A 22,072-nucleotide genomic window follows, 5' to 3' on the forward strand; every position below is an offset into this window, starting at 1 on the left:
GCATTTGGTGTTTTTTTTTAAAATACAGAATATAAATTAACCAAGCATTGATGGATTACAAGATGGAACAAAATTTAATTTAGTATCATTTTACATTTTACCAAGAATACTGGTCCTTCAGATTTTTTACAAGTCCCTCTGATTACAAGTCCCTCTGATGCCAGATCTGCTTATTTTAAGAGAATTGTGTGCTCTGAGGTCATATATATATCAGAAACAAATTGATTTAAGCTATTTGGATACTGACTCATACAGTAATTGAGGGATGGTACTGTGGAGAATGGTGAAGAAACGCTTGTCCTGTGCAAGATATAGACTGCTCCATTTCATTCTGAAAGATCTGGGGTCTTAACTATGTGTGCTGGGGCATGACTAAGATGGGTCTGGTGGGACATTCCCCCCACAATGTTTCAGAGCGCATGTGATTATCTGCAAGGAGCATCTATGTCTTTTTTTTGTAATTGTAAGGTAAAAAATAGTCATCTCTACAAATGCTCTTAAACTACACCTTGTATCAAGTTTCATCTTGAATATTTCCAAAAATCTTGCTGTGAGCCTCACCCTTCCAAGTTCTTTCCTTCTCCCACAAAGTCTGGAAAAATGCATATGGGCATTTTAAGTCTACAGACAGCTGTCACTTGAATATAGAACACCCCCACTTCTTTCTAATATTCAGAATCTAAGAAAGGTTCTGTTATATAGAATACATATTCACTAATAGGCAAAAAACCTTGCGGTTTAAGAACGTACCTATAGCCCACAGCTATTCTATCAAACTTTAAAAAGCAGGGAAACCCCGCTGCCAGCCACTCTCGTGGCTGTATAAATAATGCAGGTAAGTCCAGAAGGCTATAAGCAATAACTAAAATTATGTTCAATGTTTTTGTTGTTGTTGGTTTTACTTCACCCCTCTCACTTTCTTCATTATCAGATATTAGCTGAATTCTCTTCTCTTTAAAACCTTGTGATCTCAGTCAGCTTGATTGATGCCTGTATATAATTTCTGGTTTAACTTGGTTCAGAATGTGACAAGGGTTTTGGCAATTCACATGTGGGTGCCATTCTCTTAAACTTAAGATTATAGACTTTCAAATTAGAACAACTGTCAAAAAACATCAGGAAGCTGGTTCTCCTGCTACCCAGCTTGCTGGAACCTTACCCAGTCAGGTTTTGTTTTATTTCCTAAGGTATTTAATTATATTAATTGCTAAGGTGTTGTTGGTAGAGTTCATTTGAGATGTTGTACTATGCCTATCTTTGATCATTGTTAAAAATATCAAAACGCTTTAAGAAGACATATATCTAGGTAGTTGTTTATTCCTTGGGGAAAAAATCTGCTGTTGAGAAGGAACATGATTAGCAAGTGTCCAGGTACAATTTGAAAGACTGAATGCTGCTGCCAGCTGTAATCAGGAAACTGTGAGAATATTTTTCCATGGGAAAAAGATGTTCTCTACTTTCTTGCTGAAGCTGGTAGGCCAAATATTGTTCTTATTCCTTTTTTCTATCTAGCATATTTATATGCTGCCATTCTGTTTAAAAATTCCCAGGATGGCTCACATATTTTTAGGCTTTTACAAACACTACTATAACACATTCACTGCTTGTTTTGTGTTTAAGTAAATGATGAGAAACGTGTGGTCCTCCAGCCCTGGAGAAGGAGAGCCCTGTCAGAGCTGTCCACCAGTAGCCCTTCCTGGGGGAAAGACATCTACAGGCAATATAAAATGGTCTTCAGCACCCACATTAGCAATTGTTGCCTAAATATAAGAGGATTCAGAGGGTTCTATTGCCACTTTCTTAGAATAGAAATCAACTGCTTCATAATTTGAAGAGATAAGGAAGCTTTGATTTTAATGCTTCAGCCATCAATAGCTGATCAGTCTGTCACACCCAGCAGCAATTATACTTTTAGCAATCGTACCTTTCCAGGAATGGAGATGCCATAGAAATCAAACTATAATCAACTTCCATTTGCATGATTTTGACCTGTTAATGTGTCATTGCAGTGGTACTTCAGGGCTGGAAATTGTATTAATAATATCTTGCAAAAAACAACAACCTGAACCATTATATATCCATTATATATATCCATATATAGATATAGATATATGAAAGTAATTGTGATTAACAAAACAGGTTTTTACTGTATTAACAAAACATTTCAGCTTCCATCTTCATCAGCTGCTAACATACAAATGCTGTTACCAAGGTGGCAGTTATAGAGCTTAGAGGATGGAATGCTTAGAGGGGCTTCATTTGCAGGAGCTAAGTAGTGGTGGTACTGTCCTCCAGGTTCAGGCCATGTGGTGCCTATGTGTCCAGAGAGTAAATCCAAAAGTTCTCCCTTTTAGTCAATGCTGCTGGATCCGTTGGCATCTCTATCGCTGTTATAGAAAAGTCCAACAGACTGTGACCATCCATGTTGAAATGTTTTGCAACTGGTTGCTCTACTTTTTTTGTTAAGATTGCCGAGTTGTGGTTTTACCTATAATGGATATGACATCCTGGTCTTTTGCATTCGATGACATAAATTATATTGCAGGACCCTGCAGGTGATGTTCTGTTTGATGTAATAGGTCCTGCCTGTCCTAGTGCTTGTAAACGTAGCTGTCTCCCTGAGGTACACACAGGTGATACAGCGTTTGGAGTGACAAGGATGAGACCCTAGATTGGTGATAGGTGGCTTAAGCACAGCTCTCAACAACAGTCTGCGCAAATTAGGAGGCTGGCAAAATGCTACAACAGGAGGACTGTTGATGGCTCTAGCAAGATGTTCAGAGTTTGCCAGTAATGGGTAGCTCTCCCTGATTGCTCAGTGATAGTTAGGAGATGCTGGATGGAAATCTACCACAAATGGAATTCGTTGCTCTCTGCTCTTTATTTTTATATATACATATACATACACACACACACACACACACACATATGCTTGGAGAGGCTAGGAAATCATGGTTCACTCAGTAATGGTACGCAAGATATACCTATTCATTGTACTTCCTTTTAAGATATGAAGAATTTTGAGACAGTTGGAGAGGCTTTAGCCTTTCGTGTAAATTTATACTGAATTCAGTGTAGTTGCCAAATAAATTGTTTTTCCTTTTCTTAAGTCGATTGCTTCAACAGAAGAGGTATTGATAATTGAGTGATATACAGTATCATGTGAGAAGATGCAATGGACTTCCCCTTCCACTCCTCCCCTCTGCAGCCCCTGTGCACCCCTATTCTCCTAACTTTTGAACATATTTTGGGGTGCACAGAGACAGTAGGGAGAAGGAAGGAGGGTCACATGGCAGGAGGGAACATCTGTTCCACAAGTGGGCTGACACCATTGGATGTCACCCATGGTTAGTGCAATAGATGAGAACGTGATGGCATTAACTATTTTATAATAGCATCATTTTGTTGAAATTATACTGTTAAGGCTGACATCAGCAGGCCTATTGATGGATACATTTTTTCTTCCTGTGTTGTTAGGATTACACCAACCCCTCTTGGAGAAGGGAAGAGCACTGTGACAATTGGTCTAGTTCAAGCTCTCACAGGCCACCTTAAAGTAAATTCCTTTGCCTGCCTGAGGCAACCTTCTCAAGGACCTACATTTGGTGTTAAAGGTACTCATTCTTTCACATTAGATAAGACATTATGGTTAGCTTCTTGTCGACTATTTGGCTAAAAAAAGCCAATGAAACATTCACATGTTTTAGAGTTCTCTTTGTTTTTAAAAGCATATCCAGAGAATATGATCCTTAATAATGTTTGTATCTTTTAAGTATGCAAATAGTTTTAAGTATGCACCTATAATTTGGGTGATTGTCCATTTTACAGATGCACAGCTGAGACTGTGTCCACACTAGGGGGTTAATGTGTGTGTGAGTTGATTCTTCCATGTGTGCTTTTGTCTGCTTTCATCCACACATCAGCAACTCTGATGCCTCCAAAATTTATCTCTGTATTTCCCATCCTTGCTAGTGGGCTGTACTTGATGCAATGTATTTGCACTGTGTGTTGTTGGCCCCTGCCCTCAATTACTACTTTCCATCCCTGTAGGCATTCTGTATATCTGTGGTCCTTCGCGGGCATATGTGCAGGTGTTTTTATGTGCCCACTGTTTTTAAAAAATTGTTTTGTCTGTGGAATTGTTCAGCCATAAATTTTCATGAAAGCAAATGTTTCAGGGATGTTTCACAGTGGACAAAGTGGATAATTTTTAATTTTGAAATGCATGTTCTTCATTTCCTGGTTTTGCGCAGCAGTTTTGAAACAGCCGTTTCAAAAATAAAAATATATATGTGTGTGTTGTGCTTGGGTGAAAGGTAACACAGAGGCGTCTCCTGACCTCTCTTCCCTCAGGGGCAGTGGAGTGCCCTGCTAGGAGGAGAACAAGCAGCCCAAGAAGGACTGCCTTGCGAAGACAGAGAACAACCAGACAGGAGGAGGAGGAGGTACCTTCAATATCCAGATTCTCCATCCCATCCCAGACTGGTGGCTCACTTGGAGAAGACATAAGCAGTACATTTCACACACAAGCACACATGGCCAAGGCAGGATGGAGAAATAATTTGAAGAGAGATCAAGTGTTTTTCTTTTCCTCTTCCTTCTCCTGTACCTGCTGTTTCTTCGTGTAGGGCCAACTTTATTATTATTTTTAATACAGCTATTTTGCCCAAGAGCAGTTTTCTGCAAAATAGCTATTTTAAAAATAATATATATTACAGTTGGGTAATATGCAATTTTATATTGGATTTTCTTCCATTATTGGATTGTCTGCAGATTTGGAAAATCCAAATTAATTGGGGGAAGAGTGCAACCTGCCACTTAAATGAGGAAGACTGCACAAAAAATAATAATGCAGATCTGAAGCCTGAGTCTCGAAGAGAATGCTTTTCCTAAAGGACATCCCAAATGAAGGGAAATTGGGGCCCTCGTCTTCCAACTTCAAGCCGATAACCTATTGACTCTACCATACTGGTTGTGAGAATAATTTGCTTGTTAATGAAATAAACTGGACTGGACTATAGATTGGACTACTTCATTCTAGTGAATGTACAGGATCAAGTATTCCCATGAGTTCCCTTGTAACTTTGTGGCCCTACAGAGCTCCTCTTGCCAAACACTGTGCTAACCTAAATGCACTCTGTCTCTGAACACTGGAGAGATCCCCAGGTGCAGATCAAGAGAGGAAAGAATCCCACCAAAGATTATTTTAGGACTAGAGATATATCAGCAAAATAATGGGATCTTCACAGCGGTATAACAATGGTTATTTTGTACACACTTAATTCTCAGTTACATCAGTAACATACAATCCTGGCTCTAGCCAGTAAATTGAGTTAAATTCTCAGGGTGAAGCAATATAATAGAATATGTCAGGCTGTTACACAAAACCTATTCAATTAAACACTAGTTAGCATTATTCAAGCTTTAAAGCATACTGTTATACTATGATGTAACCACATAAGTCTAGACATGCTGTAAAATCTAAGTTTTTGTTGTTGTTATGTGCCTTCAAGTTGATTATGACTTATGGCGACCCTGTGAATCAGTGACCTCCAAGAGCATCTGTCATGAACCACCCTGTTCAGATCTTGTAAGTTCAGGTTGTATCCACCTGGAAAAGAATGAATAATTCTCACCTTCTAAATCCCAAGGCAGAGCTCTCTCTACACAGCAATTGAAAGGTGAATGACCAAGTCCAAGAGACTGGTAAATTGGGGGCAGGCTTAACACACTCATAAGAATAAATGAAGAACGAATTATTGGGTCCATGAAATGTTACCCTGGGAATTTCTTGCTCTCATCGGTCTGACCAACTCTAAATTCTCACACGTATACCTCATCAAAGGCTTCAGTCGTAAGCAGGAAAGCCATAAAAGGACTGTCAGCCTGTTATCTTCTTGATGTTACACTCTTAGGAGCTTGACCAATTTCCCAGAATTGAATGAAAAAAACTACAGTCAAACTGGAGGAACAAAAAAGGACAAAGGAGCCTCTTTAACCTGAAGCATCTTCTTAAAACATATGGGGAACTCTGATGGGAAAATCTGTCACTAATCAATATTCTGTCTGAACAGCTAGCCCACAATAACAACAACAATAATGTAGGGGTATCAGCATTAATCTTTGTGTGCACATGCTTTTTGAACTGCTGATGCTGCTTTGCTTTCTGAATGATTCTCACTAGAGGCTCAGAATTGTGCATGGTCTTATTCAAGCCTTCCTTCAGAATAGTCTTACTAATGTAACTTAAGCATTTGATTTGCTGTGTAGGTGGAGCAGCAGGGGGTGGTTATGCTCAAGTCATACCAATGGAAGAGGTAAGCTAAAATTTGTTTCACATCATTAAAAATGGACTCTAGCTCCTCTATTGAAAAAGTAAATACAGAGACAAGTATGCATTTTATTTATTTATTTATTATTTAATTTGTATCCCACCCTTCCTCCCAGCAGGAGCCCAAGGCGGCAAACAAAGCGCTAAAACCACTTTAAAACATCATAAAAACAGATCTTAAAATGCATTAAAACAAAACAGCATTAAAAATGTTTTTTTAAAAAAACAACTTTAAAAAAGGGTTAAAAACATTATTAAAAACATATTAAGCAATTTTCCTGAAATATCTTTAAGTAGCTGCTTAACTGGCATCCCTTATGTAATGCCATTAATTTTTATCATACATTTTGGGTTGGTTTGAGACACTTTTGCTCAATGGTGTTAAGAAATTCATGAAAACATAAGACCCTGCCATCCACCCGCCATTCTGTTTCTAATATGTTGCAACTGATTCACACAACCATATTGAAGCACATAGTAGTTTCTGTCCTTCAGTATTCACATTGCAAAGAAAAGCAAGAATATATGAGTCAAATTGTAGGTTGCCACATCCTACCAAAAGCTTCATTTCCAGCTTGTCTTAATTCATCTGTACTTTGGTTGTGTTGGCTGTAAGCTATCACCCACTGAACTGAAAGGATCTCTTTCATATTAAATCTCTTCAACCCTAATGATGATGATTTAATCACATTTCCACAAATTTTTAATGTCATTCAGCTGAGCTGTTAATCCCAAAACTGACAGTGCTTGGATGGTTTCACTAGTTAGTACTAGTTTAATGGAGTGTTCAAAATGAATGTCTTTCTCATTTTTTGTTCATCTATAGTTCAACCTTCACTTAACTGGAGATATTCATGCCATTACTGCAGCAAATAATTTGCTGGCTGCTGCCATAGATGCTAGGATTTTGCATGAAAACACTCAGTCTGATAAGGTAAGATCAGCCTTTTATCATTTCCATGCTTTATTGTCTCTGAGTGGTACTGTGAATATTGTATTCATAGTTAAAAGCATTTTAAAATTTCATTTTATTGATCGTTTCATAATTTGTTTATCTATTTTGATGTAAAGGTTTATTCTGATGGACTTTGAGACATTTTTCACATAAAATTCATCTGTATACAGACCCAGCATTTTGTCACACACTATTTATTTATTTAGACAATTTCTATATCACTTAATTACAATCATTTCTAGAACAGGGGTAGCTAACGTTCTGCCCTCCAAATGTTGTTGGACTCCAACTCCCATCAGCACCAGCAAGCATGGCAAATGGTTAAGAACAATGGGAGGTGCAGTCAAACAATGGGTGCTTTCACACATGGGGCTAATAGCACTAGTTTAACGGATTAAAAAGGTAGCGCTTCTGTCCCAATTTCTAAAATCCCTTTCACACTGCAGTACCTGTTGAGTTAATGAACAGTAGCTTTTTCAGCCGATATAGCGGCATTTCACGCAACTGTCTTGCACACAGCTTGTTTTCGTCCCTCACCCATGCATCCTGTTCCCCACTGTGTAGGAGGTCTAAGATCTTGTCCCGTTGCCATGCAAGCCCTCTAGGATCTGACTTTTTAAATAGTTTTAGCTGTATCAAGACGGAGGTGTGTGGGAAAGAGCTGCTGCTATCTGAGCCAATGCCGGAATACCGGTACAACGTTCATTAGGCAAAAAGCAAACCTGTGAGAGTAGAGCGTGGGAACGCACTGCATGCTGGGATGCCTGTCATGTGAGTGGCAGCAGCTAGTGAAAAAACCCCATGATCTTCTGGGTTCCCAGCCTTGCTAACGGATTATTTCTGGTATCATTTATTGCGGAAATTAGTGCTATACAGTACTTGCACTACATTCCACCAGGATTCCGAAGCTACCCGGTATGTCATGTGAAAGCTCAAATATAATGTGCAAATTACCAGGTAAGAAATTGTCAGAATAACAGAATAAAGTGCAGTGTGAAAGCACCCAATATCTGGAAGGCAACACATTGGATACTTCTGCTCTAGAGTGACCAAGAAACAGAATTTTGGATGTGCTGTGTAAAGGTGGGCTTCTGAGGTTGCCAGGAAATATGTTTAGGTTCCATTGCAGTTTAGTGTTGCCAAGTATACCCCTTTATTTTCTCCCTTATAGTTGAAAGGTTGGGATTCACTTCTAGAAGGAAAAGGGAAATGCTGTACTTGAGAACACAGCTGCAATGAAAGCAACTCTTGTCTTCCATCCCTGAAACTGGGTGTTCAGTCCATACTAATGAGGATCCAAGGAGCAGCACAGTTTGATAATTTTAGACTCTGGCCTTAAGGGACCTTAATGGACCTATGGAAGCCCTTGATTTTAGATTGTAATGTGTATTATTTCACTTACTTCCAAATGTAGTAAGCCACAAGTCCTGCAGTGTTTGGTGGACCTCCTGCTTATTCTGCTGAGTGGAGTCCTGGATGTCTGTCCTAAAGACCTGCACCACTAATCTTCAAAGGAAGTGCATTGTGGGCTTTGTGTGCAGAAGGTCCTTGCAATTTGCAGGCCTTCCTTCCTTACTCACCTGATGAAAGACTTTTTGCTGATTATGATAAGAGTTCATTTTGTATCAGCAGTTTCTCTTTATTAGTAGGGTCAGGATTGTACTCCAGTGACAACAGGTTACAATCTTTGATGGGGGACTGGCACTTTGCCTTCTGATCTCCATTGTATGTTCTTTGCAGGCCTTATATAATAGATTGGTTCCATTAGTTCATGGAGAGAGGAAATTTTCAACCATACAGCTTGCACGGATAAAAGTAAGTGGCTTTTAAAACTTTCAGTATGGACGCTCTTAGAAGTCATTGGTGCTTTGCTTTACTTTGTTTTGTTTTTAAAAAAGCAGACCCTAATGTATTTAGACTGACTCAGGTTATATATAAGGGTTTCTTATTTTCAAACTATAAGGCCAAACAGTCACCAAACAAATATAATTTGAAATCAGTTGAGTTATTTCCCCCATCTTATAGTGATTTCTTCACAATGAGAGATTTCTCACTGTGTTGTCTCTGAAGGAGAAAAGTATATGAGAAGTCTAAGGGCACAATTGTCATGGCCCCTTCAGAGGACTCGGAAAAAGAGGCAGAGTTGGCAGACCCAGGAGAAGGAACTAGTGGAACCCCTGAGGACACAACTCTGGCTCTTCCCCAGCTGGAGAATGTCCAGGACCTGGCTGAAGCCACTCAATCGGATTCTGGGCATGAACAGGAGGCTCCCCTCCCCCCTGCAGAAAGGAGATGCCAGCGAGTAGCACAGCAACGAAGGAAGAGGTCGGGTCATTTAAGAACAAGCAGCTCTGAGCAGCTGGGAGACTAATCACAGGCACCTGGCTTAGGGAGTCTGTTATAAAAGGCAGTTCATGCCTGCAGCAGACTGCTGACTACAACGTCGGTTGTGACCCTTCGCGTGTAACGCCGTTGCTAGCCTCTAGACCTTCGGACTGGACCCCTGGCTTTTTGAATTCTGCTTCCCTACCTGGACAACGCTATTGGACACTGCTACTGGTTAGTTTGTCAAGCCTTTCTTCTGCCAGCCGGCCTCCATTATCTGCCTGGCCTTGACTGATTTATTGCCCAGCTAACTGCTGGCTGCTTCGTTACTGCCCAGCCCCCAGCCCTGAAGCTGACAACAATCCAACTCACCCTTCCTCTGTGCTGGGGTGAGTTGGATGCTGCAGATACCTGGCAGTGCCGGGAGACACCCGGCAGCAGCCCTCCATCACGATGAAGATATGGCTTCACCAGGATCTTCCTGGCACTGCTGGGGATCTACTGTGGATGGCCAGGCCGGTGGATGGAGGCCTGGCGGAAGCTGGAAGAAGGTCTGTGGTGGGGGAGGAGCTGTGAGGGCACTTACATGAGATCCTTCTCATGTTCAGACCTCTCCCCCGGGTCCTGATCCACCTTCAAACCTTCAAACTCCACTGGCCAAAAGGCCGGTGGAGTAAAAAAAAAAAAAAGTAGAATCCTATTGTGCCCTTCAGTTCTTACTTCCCTGGGAGTCCTGTTTGCCAGAGCCAGTGCTTTCTGGCTGTCTCATGTGTGCGGCTTCCGATGGAGCCAGCGTTCAACTAAGCTAGCGGCTCCTGAGCGGGAAGAGGATCCCACAGAGCTTTCCGCTGGTTCCTCTGCTGCCACCCCCCTGCCAGCTGTCCAGCAGTTGGATTGCTCTGTAAGTGAATATGGTGGTGGACAAAATAAGTTAATTGTTTGGAAACTGTCCCATACCTTCCATCCTCCCCACCAAACTAGTATGGTGCTTTGGAGTCTTTTATGGTTCTGGAAAAGCTTGCAAATAACACCACTTAGGGTGCTTTGTCACTATTTTCAGGTGGGAATCAATCACATCCCAGGAAATTCAGGCTGTGCAATTCAAGCTGATCTGGAGTTTTTGTGAAACAAACTCCTGCCCTAGATGACTTTTTGCAATAAGGAAAGTGATGGGGAAGTGCAATGGAAAGTGTGGGATAATGCTAGATGCAACATTGTCTACCCACAAACAAATCAGCATGAACGCTTACTGATCTAGTCTAATCTCTCTGCAAACAAATCAGTCTGAATTAAACAGGCCATCTGGAAGCAACCTTCGTCACAGCATTGTGCTTCTAATTCTTCTTGGCTTTAAGGACACAGATAGATAACCTTGGACAAATCCATCTGATTTTTCCTATTGAGGTAGCAGATGTTTTCTCATGATACAAGTAGCAGATTGGAAATGCCACACTGTATGGTTCACGGAGCTACATTTTGTCTGCAGTAGACATTCATGTCTTATTGGAGTATAGCTAAGATTTGTTGACCATGGTTCATATCACCTCCTACAGGAAAAGACATCTATGTCACACAGCTTTGCATGTATATTTTATACTACCAAAGAATCTTCCACTACAAATTGTTTACAGTTCCTTGGAACACTGATAAAGCTACACCTTCAGTGAGTGGGAATCCAGTTTGGTACAGAAATTTATAAAACAATAAGTAAGCATGCATTGGTTTTAGGGGCATCTGGTTACAGGAATACCCCGCATTAACGTACGCAATGGGTCCAGACCGAGTATGTAAACCGAAAATGTACTTAAAGTGAAGCACTACCTTTTTTCACTTGCGCCGCCACTGTGCCACCTCTCCTTCACGCAGAGCCTCAAAGCCCCATGCTAAAGTCTCTGCTGCTGCGCTGCCGTGCCTCTCAGCTGATCACGATCGCACCTCCCAGCTGATTCGCAGTTGCGTCTCTTTCCACCCCCACCAAAAGAACAGGCCACAACCAAAGGTTAAGTGTCCGTTCTTGCAAAGCGAAGTACGTAAACGGGAATGGTGCTACTGTAAGTATGTCCATACTCGCAAGTGTCCATAAAGTGAAGGTCCGTATAGCGGGGTATTCCTGTACTAATCTTTTCTCACCTATCACCCAACCATACATTGTCATATAGAAAGTGACACATTAGCTTATAATAACACTTTCAACATCTCATATATCATGCCAGTTAGTGTACTTTATCACCACTGGGTGGCAATGGATGGTTACAAAGTACTCATGGAGCCCAATGTTTTTTTATTTTTAAACTGCTATTGACTATCTTGTAAAAATATGTGTTCTTACATTGTGGACCAGCCAGTTGTTTTTTTGTAAAACAAGAGAAAGGTGTTACCTATATTTATCTCTGTTGGAAAGTTGCTCTCATAGACACTTGCATGAGATAATCTATTGAAAATGTTTTTGTTTATGTTAGAAGCCTAGCAAAAAAAAAAGAGGAGCTGATTGTTGTTCATAAAGTTTTGAGCAGTCCTTTAGGGGGTGATACTTTTCCATGCCTGGTTTCTGTATACTAATTTACATTTTGGACAGGTAAGTAAGGAGGGTTGCATTGAATTGTTGGGGTCTGAACTAGATTTGAGTAATAACCAGTTTTAGGTTTATAAATTAAGTGAAACAAGTTGGGACCATTAAAATGTCATGCATTTTCTGGCATCAAAGGGAGCGGGGGCTGGCCTTTTGCTGCCAACCGGATTGTAGAGGGAAGAGGAATTGGATCAGAATTGTGCTAGAAGGCATGTAATCTTGGAACTTGATGCTCCTGGATCATTGCAGTGTCCCCTTTGATCCTCAAAGGGCCTCTGAGGGAACAAATTGAATTCTAACACAGCACAGCAGAAGGCCTTTATCCTCTGACCCCAATTCTGTTGTCTGCTCTTGTCTGTATTCTGTTTATCTGTTTTCTGGAATTTGTTCTTAGATAGTTATTTTAATGAATTTGTTGATAATATTCTGTATGGTTGTTAATATTAATTAAATTTGTGAGAGGGCTTCTTGAGGGTTATTGCTGTGGAAAGGTGGGATAGATTTTTAAATAATAAATAATCAAAATATCTTTTCCCTTGGGATCCTTTACGCGGCAACAGGGCAGTCCCCATTTACTGCAAAAAGGAATTCTCTGGCCCAGTAGCTACAGGGAATTGGCAAGGTACAGAATGCTAGGGAGGCCAGCATTGTATCCTAGGCAATCTCAAGATACAGAAATGGATCACAATTCTGCTAGGCACCTGCTTAACTGAAGGGAATCAAGATGTATGTGGTTCCTGCAGTCAACGCATTTGACAACCCCCTGTAGCCCCAAGGCTAGCATCTGCTAAAAAAAAAAAAAAAAGAAAAATTGTGTGTCTCTGCTCTATGTCCTCAGAGCTTGAGTCCATCCCCTCATGAACCTTTCAGTGGTGGGCTGAACCTACTACAGCCACTGAAAGTCTCATGAGAGAAGGGGCAAAATGGACCATAGCATGTCCACACTGAAATGCTCTCATACTAGAATGCTGCTAAAAGTAGTTCTGTCACATGATGGCTCCAAGGAATCTGCATGGAGAGCACCTCTGCTACAGGTCTGCTGACTAGATGTACAGGCTCTCAGTCACAGCCTGATCATTAATTTCAAGGTACTCACTTCTACACCTTACACTGAAACATTCAGTAACTGTCTCCTACCCAGACCCCTATCAGCAGCTCTACTGCTGAATCTCTCTAGAGTAACCTGTACTATATCCTGAAAAGGTTGCACATGGATAAGGGTGTCTAGGCAGGTGGATCCAGGATACATTGGCCACTATTGAACAGATTCCGTTCCTGACTCAGTATTCCTCATATCATTTGTGAATGAAATCACAAGCAGTGTCCTCTTTTGCTGACCATAAAAGGTGGCTGAATTCAAGTAGAGAGAAGTGGTCCCTAAGGTAAACAGGATCCTGACCGTTCAGTATTTTACAGATAGGAACATCACCTTGATTTGCATGTGGCAATTTCTAGTTTCTGTTACAAATTTATGGCAGTTTTGGTGTGGATGGTTTGATTGTAGCTTTGTTCCCAGGACTTATACACCTTAGCAAGAAAATTAGAAACTAAACTTGAGTGTAATCTATCACACAAACCTCCTTCAGCATGGACTTCTGCTAAAATAAACACGGTTGGATGTCATTTAAGCTAAAAGCCAATCTGCATGGACTTTAGCATATCTGGGCAGCAGTCATGTGACCCCTTCAGCACCTGCTATTATGGCTTGAACTGGCCACAGGATGTACTGTGGTGGGTTTTATAACGGAGTTGTGTTAGGTATTTCTGTAGCTTTTCAAGCAGCACATCTCATTTGTTGCTTTTCTTCTTTTTGGCTTATTTCTCTAGAGGCTAGGAATAACCAAAATGGATCCTGACATATTAACAGCAGATGAGATTAACAGATTTGTACGTCTTGACATAGACACATCTACGATAACATGGCAAAGAGGTAGGTGTTGGAAAATAAGAGGAGCCAGTTCTGGATCAAACCAAAGGTCCATCTAGTCCAGCCTGCTCTTGTCTACCATGATGGACCAGATGCTTCTGGAAAGCCATCAACCCGGGCATAAATAATGGCCAGTAATAGTGGTTAATGGGGTATAATAATTACTATTATTATAAATTATGGTTATAAACCGCTTAGAGGTTTCTATATTCAAGTTGTATATAAATTTTGTTAAATAAAATAAATAAAATTATTTTTTAAAGTTCACTGTATTTTTGATTTGTGGCTCATAATAACTGGAATCAAGAACTTTAAAAAACTCGTCAGGGCAGTTTATTTGTGAATCACTGAGGAGCGCATAACAGAAATTAAATTCTTGAGTTTCTCTGAATAGAAGAAGCTTATTTTTAAAAACATTTGTTCATGTTTGATCATTTTCAGAAAAACCTCAACAGATATTTCTGTTTTAAGTTCCAATCCTGATGTACGCAACAGAGCTTTAGGAATGAATTGTGTAGATGCATATGCTTAAAAATATTTAGTAAGTGTAATGTAGTGGATAAGAGTGTTAGACTAGGAGTTGGGAGACCAGGGTTCAAATCCCCACTCAGCCATGAGGCGCACTGGGTGACCTTTCATCAGTGACTCAGACTAATTTATCTCTATCTGTTGTACAGATAAAATGGGGGGGACCATGTGTGCCACCTTGAGCTCATTGGAAGATATATAAAGGCAATAATTAATAAAAATAAATCAATAGCTGAAGTGGTCCATCCATGAATCATGCTCATGACTGAATCTTGATATGAAAACAAGTTCAAGTTCACATAAAATGCATTTGAGGCATTCATTCACCCCAGTCTTTCAGACAAAATATCTTAATGCGTATGTGTCCACCATAATAATTCCAGAAGGTAGTATGTGAATGCCATCATTCCACAGTTCTTCTCAGCTGCGGTTCTATCTAACCAAACTGTATGAATGAGAATAGCGGAGTTTTAAACAAAATGATTCAGTGATAATCTTGTTGCAGATTAACCATGTAAAATTTGTCTTTAACTAGTGCCATACTTTTTTTGACCCTTGCCATTGGAGCCAGATGTTGTGAAATGTCTTGTTTAATGTCAGGCCCAGGATGCGACTCAGGAACCAGACCAGAGGTTGTAGTTAATTCGTGTTTTATTAGAGTAATGTCCAACAAAGACTGCGCTTTCTCATGAAGCAATACAGGGATACAGGTCCTGCGACATTGGGAGAAAGTTGACAGAGCAAGGGGCTGCTTCCCGCCTGTTCTTTAAGAAGGGGCTAAACGGGCGCGCAACCTTTCGCTCCTCCTTAACTCCCCCTCAGGTACTGCCCGCCTTCCCCCCTTCTCTCCTGTCTTTTCAACCGTCTGCGTGTGCGTGGTGAGGGGGGAGGCATCACCTCCTCCTCTTCTGAAGTGTCCGATTCCCCTATGGGTGATAAAGGAGGGACTGAGGGTAAACCATCTCTCCGCCTTTCTGCTGTGATCAGCCCTCCCTCTTGCTCTGAGCTGCGGAGAAGGGAGGGCCTGGGAATATCTGGGGGGGATTCTAAAACTTCAAGGCTCTCAGGCTCCCCGTTGCTAGGCGACCCTATCTCTGGCATGTCCTCTGTTTCGGCTTCGCTCCACAGAGGGTAAGTTCCTCCCTCCTCCCTCTGCCAGCCATTTGAATCCTCTTCTGACAACCCCCCAGGAGCCCAGCTCATCCTCCCGACATTTAACAACGTTTCTGCATTTTAAATAGCAATGGAAAACCAGATACATCTTTTCAGCTAGATAAGATTTATGTTTTTTAAAATTCTTTAAACCCTTTACATTTTCCTTTCATGTTTTTGTTCATACTATGGTAAGTATGTCGTTGTTTACATTGTTGAGATTATGCACATTCCCAACATTCCTTATGTCTGTTTACGAAGCATAATCTGGATTATTCTGCTGGTATTTGTCTAATAAAATTTATACATGAAGACAGATCAGAAGCTGTTTAAATCTTCTGGGTTTTTTAAAGATTTAATGTCATGCTCTTAACTGAACATTAAAACTCAAAAGTATTTTGATCTTACTGATAGGGTCTAGAAAAGATTACAGAAGGGAGTGTAGACAACTTGCATTCAAGAGGGAGCTTCCAAACAAAAACCAGAATCAAATTTAGTCTATTGGATGGGGTGAGAGATGCTCCGTGGCCAATTGTGTTGTGATAAGGTGGCATAATCATTACCTTATCACAACACATTCTGCCACAGAGATTCCCTCACCCCACCCAAAAGTCTAAATTTGATTCTGGCTTTTGTTTGGAAACTCCCTCCGGCCCTGCCTGAGGGTGTACAGCAAAACTGAATAATCAAGAGGCTTCTGCTGTATTCTGCTACACTATAGAATTTCCAAGGTCATATAAACAAGAATTACTATGGTTACATCGGATGAATTTATTTATTTATTTAATTAATTTCTTTTCCTCCCGAAGGAGCCCAGGGTGGCAAACACATCAACAAATTTTTTTGAAAGTATTCTAAAAATAGTTTAAAACATTCTAAAAACAGTTACAGTTTAAAACATTATTTTATCCAATGATCTTCCGGTTGCCAGGAACAGTCTCTTTCAGCCACATTTTAAAATAAAAACCTTTATCACATTAACATGATGAGATTTAGATATGACTTTCTTTCTTTCTTTTGCTAAATGTTTCTTACTTTTTTCCTTTCAGTGATAGATACAAATGATAGATTCCTTAGGAAAATAACAGTTGGGCAAGCAAGTACAGAGAAGGGATTTTCTCGCCAGGTAGGTGAAGTTCTGACTGTATGTTTGCAGAGGAAGTATCTTTTAACTATTACACATGTGTCCTTCCTACTATCATTGCAATAAATTAATGGAAAACCTGCTGCTTAAAGGTTTTAGATATGAATGAATTTGTAGGGAATCTTGATTTGGTGCATGGTAGTTGGTTACAGCAGTGGTTTCCATACGGTTGTCAAGTAGTGTGATAATCGGACATTGCATTGATATATGGGGAAAATAAGTACTGAGCAGCATAAATCCTGTGCCTGTTTACTCATATGTAAGTTCCACAGCGCCTGATGGGGCTTACCCCCTAATTTGTATAGGATTGTTCCTTAAACTTGTTAGAGATTAATGGGATGTCAACGCTTGAAAAAGTGTGCAAAATTAAAATCATGTTATTTCATTTTGAGTAGACATGGTTAGGATTGTGCTGTAAATTAATGGGACTTTTGAGTGAACATAACAAATAATTGTGTTTGTGTTGTAAATCTTTCTCTCCCTCTCCAATCCTATTTTTAAAGCAATTAGGCAAGGCTTACTTAGGTATCACAGTTTTTATTATGTAGGAAACTAATACAGATTTTTAAAAAATGTTCTGCAATGACCAACTGGTTTGACAATAAACTATTTATGTGGGGTGTATGTATTTTTACATCTGCAGTGTGTGTGTATATATATATATATGGAGTCTTTCCAACAACCCTGTGAGGTAGGTTTGGTGATTGGAAACAAAGGCAGCACACAATAAAAAATAAATCCCTTTAAAATCCAATAACCATAAAAACAAGTATAAATAGTTGCAAAACAGCTTAAAGTGGCATGATTCTGAATTTTGGTTTGGGTGAATGAAGTTCCTTATCGCTTGAGATTGCAGTTCTCTGCACGCTTTCCTGTTTGAGTAAGCCCCACCGAATACATTGGGACTTCTGAGTAAACAAACATAGGAGTGCACTATAAATACCTTTACAGGTTGTGTAAATAATAAACATATTTGATAGTCATGCTTATATAAATATTTCTTCATACTGTGTCCCAATAAGTATTTGATTTCACACTATGGTTGCAGATTATTAGTTCGTCAACATTTTAAGTGTGCCCTTCTTCCTTGGGGTGGTCATGGTTCCCCTCTGCTGTTTTCATCCTGAGGGGCAGATAGGCTTAGAGATTGTGAGTAGCCCATGGTAACCCAGTTCACTTTATAGCTCATTTCCATTTTGAAAAATTAATTAAAACCATTTACATGTAGGCAAAGTTTATTAAATAGATCCACACCATACATTTAAAGCACATCCAACTCACATTTAAAGTGCATGATTTCCCCCAAAGAATCCTGGGAAGTGTAGTTTCCCCCTCACAGTTACGGTTCTCTCCACCCTTAACAAACTACAGTTCCCATAATTCTGTGGTGGGATTCATGTTTTTCAAATGTGTGTTTAATGTGCTTTAAATGAGTGGTGTGGATCTGCCCTAGGTATGCTGTGCATTCATTAGTGAATTGAAAAGAACAATTTTAAAATTGCTGCAGAAGACCTGCCCTGGGAGTACCTGAGCATCTGGGTGCTTGCTTGCTCCTATGGGTTGCTGTCTCTTGAGACAGCTGAAGTCCCTGATAAGTGCTGCAAGGACCGGGACCCCTTGCCTGACCCTGACTCCAGAGAGAGACTGCAGTCAATCTTGCAGCCTCTTTCATCAGCTCCTGGCTGGGTGAGGAGGCGTAAAAGCCTGGCTGCCCTTGGGGAGTCCCGAGGGCGAGGGTGCTGCCCACTTCTATTTTTTTTAAAACCAATCTGGAGGAGATTGGTAGTGGGGAGGGTGGATGGTTGATGTGTAGTTCCTGCGCAGGGTGAGAGGCTGTGCAGTGAACTGAACAATAGGAGAAAGTCACCAGATGCCTTCAGAGTGAGAGTCTGTAACTGGCAGAAGGGTGGCCCTCCCTGGGCATGAGACAGAGTGGGAGTAGATGTGCCCTGTGTGAAAAATATTGAGTGGGTGTGACTGATTTTATCATGGATGAATGTGCTTATTTGGTGTGCTGGGAGGAGTTGATCAGACCCAGGTTTGCCCACCTGGGTACTCTGTGCAATACCAGCACAGGCTATAGGGACGGGGGGGGGAGGAGTTGCTGTGGTCTACAGAACTTCCATCTCTGTCGCCAGGAAACCACTCTGTCTTGGAGCTGGCTGAGAGGGCCTGCACCTGGTGTTGGGCCAAGAAGACAGTAAATGAGGGTTGCTGCTGGTGTACTGTCCACCCTGCTGCCCGGCAGCTTCTCTAGTGGAAGCCATCTTGTCTGTGGTAATGGAGGAGCCCAGAATGATAGTCAGACCACTTCCTGGTGAAGTTAGTCTGATGGCTCTGATCCTCTTCTGCAAGAGTGATGGACAGATTAAAACAGTCCCTCCCCAGTGACTAATGGAATCCACTGGATTCCTGAATGCCCTGGGGGAGTTCCTAGAAGATAGAGCAAGTGACTCTGTTGAAGCCCTTGTCACACTGTGGAACAGCGAGGTGCGTCAGACTCTTGACACGGTTGCCCCCAAGCGCCCTCTCTAGCATTGTGGAGCCTGGTTTGCACCCTGTACACCAGTGAGCTAGGGGCAATGAAACAGGCTGGATGATTGCTAGAATGTAAGTGACAAAAAACATGCTGTGAGGCTGATCAGGCACGAGTAAAACATCATAACCGTGCCTACTATGCGGTGGTGAGGGCAGTGAAGAAGGCCCACTTCTGTGCCACATCGCATCCTCAAGTAGCCATCCAGTAGAGCTGTTCTGTATTGTCAAGGGTCTGTTGACATCAACTCCAGGAAATGGAGTTTTAGACCCTTCGGAGGCCCACTGTGAATTGCTTGCAAGGCACTTGCAGGGTAAAGTTGCTCGCCTCCGTAGCAATCTTGATGCATTATCCACATTTACTATAGTCCCCAGTGAGGTGTCCAGTGCAATGTCTGCTGCAACTTCTTGGGAGTGGTTTCAGTTGACATGGCCTGATGACGTGGACAAGGTGCTTGTGAAAATATAGCCAGCAAAGTGTCCTCTTGACCAGTGCCCTTCTTCGCTTATTAAAGTTTGCTGAGGGGAGTTGACCAAATGGATCTAGGGTGTGGTCAACACATCATTGCGGGAGAAAGTGGTTCCAGCCGCTCCTGAAAAAACCCACCCTAGACCCTACCGCCCTGTTGCAAATACCCCTTAAGAGAAGGTGATTGAGAGGGTTGTGGCGCAGCAATTGCAAGTACTCTTGGAGGAAACAGATTATCTTGACCCATTCCAGTCTGGGTTCACACCTGGTTATGGGACTGAATCGGCCTTGGTCATCCGAATGGATGACCTTTATCGGGAGGACAGGGGGAATGTGACCCTGTTATCTTGCTTGATCTATCGGTGGTTTTTGATACCATTGACCATGATATCCTTCTGGGCTGACTTGGTGAGATAGGTATTGGAGGCACTGTTTTACAGTGGTTCCAAACCTATCTCCAAGGTCGTTTTCAGAGAAGAGCATTGGGCGATGGTATTTCGGCAGATGTGCTGTGGCGTGCTGCAGGGTACAATCTTGCCCCATATTCTGTTTAACATCTATATGAAGCCTTTGGGAGCAGTCATCAGGAGATTTGGGGTAAGGTGTCAGCAGTATGCTGATGATACACGGCTCTATTTCTATGTAACGTCTGAATCAGGAGAGACCATGCAAGCCCTGGACCACCAGTGGCTTCTGTGATGGGTTGTTTGAGAGCCAATAAACTGACTCTCAATCCTAGCAAAATGGAGATGCTGTGGGTTGGTGGTTCCTGAGTTTGGAAAATTGGTCAGTTTCCTTCTTTGGATGGGATCGTACTCCCTCTGAAAGAACAGGTCCATAGTCTGTAGGTGCTCCTGTATCCATCTTTGTTGCTAGAGGCCCAGGTGACCTCAGTGACTAGGGGTGCCTTTTACCAGCTTCGACTGGTCAGACAGCTGTGGCTGTTTCTGGACAGGGATAGCCTAACCACTGTTCTCCATGCACTGATAACCTCCAGGTTGGATTACTGTAATGTGCTCTATGTGGGGCTACTGTTGAGGTTGGTCTGGAAGCTGCTGGTGGTGCAAAATGTGGCAATGAGACCGCTCACTGGGGCAGGTTATCGCCAACATGTCACCCCACTACTGAAAGAATTGCACTGACTACCTATTAGCTACTGGGCTAAGTTCAAGGTTCTAGTTTTTGTGTACAAAGCCCTATACAGCTTGGGAGCAGGATACCTGAAAGATTGTCTTATCCCTTATATATCCAGTTGATCACTGTGCTCTGCAGTGAGGGCCTCCTGCGGATACCATCTTATCAGGAGGTCCGTTCTGCACATCATAGGAAGCGGACCTTTAGTGTAGTGGCACCTACCCTTTGGAATTCACTCCCCTTAAATATTAGACAGGCACCATCTCTGTTATCTTCATGGCCTACTGAAGACCTTTCTCTTTCAACAAGCCTTTTAACTAGAGACCTTATCCCAGTCTACATCTGTGTTGGAATTGCTTGTTAATATATTTTTAAACCTTTTTTTAAATGGTTTTAAAGCTTTTAAAAATGTTTTAAATATGTTGTTGTGTTTTAGTACGTTTTATAGTCTTGTTTTTATGATGTTTTAAAGTGTTTTTAGTGCTTTCGTTTGCCACCCTGGGCTACTACTGCCAGAAAGGGCAGGATATTAAACAAACAAACAAATAAATAAATACTTTTTAAAACAGGGGAAGGGTTATAGCTCAGTGGTAGGGCATATGCTTTGCATGCAAAGTTCCAAAATTCAATTTCTGTTAAAGACTATTGCCTGGAATCCTGGAGAACCAATGCTAGTCCATGTCATCAGTACTGAGCTAGATGGTACCAAATAGTCCGACTCGGTATAAGACAGATTCCTTTGTTCCTAAAAGTGGAAAGAGACCCAAGGGCCCCAGTGACTCCAAAATGTATTTATATATTTTATTTACAACATTTATATACCGCTTTATTGTAAAAAATCTCAAAGTGGTTTACAGAAGAAATTAAAACAATAAAATTTTTGGCAAAACCAGTTAAAGACCAGTAAACATTCAAAATAATAAACCCAACAATGAGTTAAAAAAAGATAAAAAAACATAATAGCTTCTACACGCCTGGATAGGCTTGCCTAAACAAAAATATT

At 41.2% G+C, this 22,072-nt stretch overlaps 1 protein-coding gene across 5 annotated transcripts in view; it reads left to right on the plus strand.

Moving 5' to 3' along the window:
* MTHFD1L (methylenetetrahydrofolate dehydrogenase (NADP+ dependent) 1 like) overlaps window positions 1–22,072 on the plus strand; it is a 202,261-nt gene that overhangs the window by 52,700 nt on the left and 127,489 nt on the right. For 3 of the 5 annotated variants that reach the window (XM_061624124.1, XM_061624123.1, XM_061624122.1), the window contains exons 12-17: window positions 3,478–3,614; window positions 6,271–6,317; window positions 7,158–7,265; window positions 9,027–9,101; window positions 14,008–14,110; window positions 16,837–16,913. In XM_061624124.1, coding sequence (XP_061480108.1) covers window positions 3,478–3,614; window positions 6,271–6,317; window positions 7,158–7,265; window positions 9,027–9,101; window positions 14,008–14,110; window positions 16,837–16,913 — 547 coding nt within the window. Of the gene's footprint in view, window positions 1–3,477; window positions 3,615–4,353; window positions 5,115–6,270; window positions 6,318–7,157; window positions 7,266–9,026; window positions 9,102–14,007; window positions 14,111–16,836; window positions 16,914–22,072 lie in introns of those variants that run through there. The other 2 variants (XM_061624126.1, XM_061624125.1) reach the window with 2 other exon arrangements.

Source organism: Rhineura floridana, chromosome 4 (assembly GCF_030035675.1).
Source record: "Rhineura floridana isolate rRhiFlo1 chromosome 4, rRhiFlo1.hap2, whole genome shotgun sequence".
Taxonomy (NCBI): domain Eukaryota; kingdom Metazoa; phylum Chordata; class Lepidosauria; order Squamata; family Rhineuridae; genus Rhineura; species Rhineura floridana.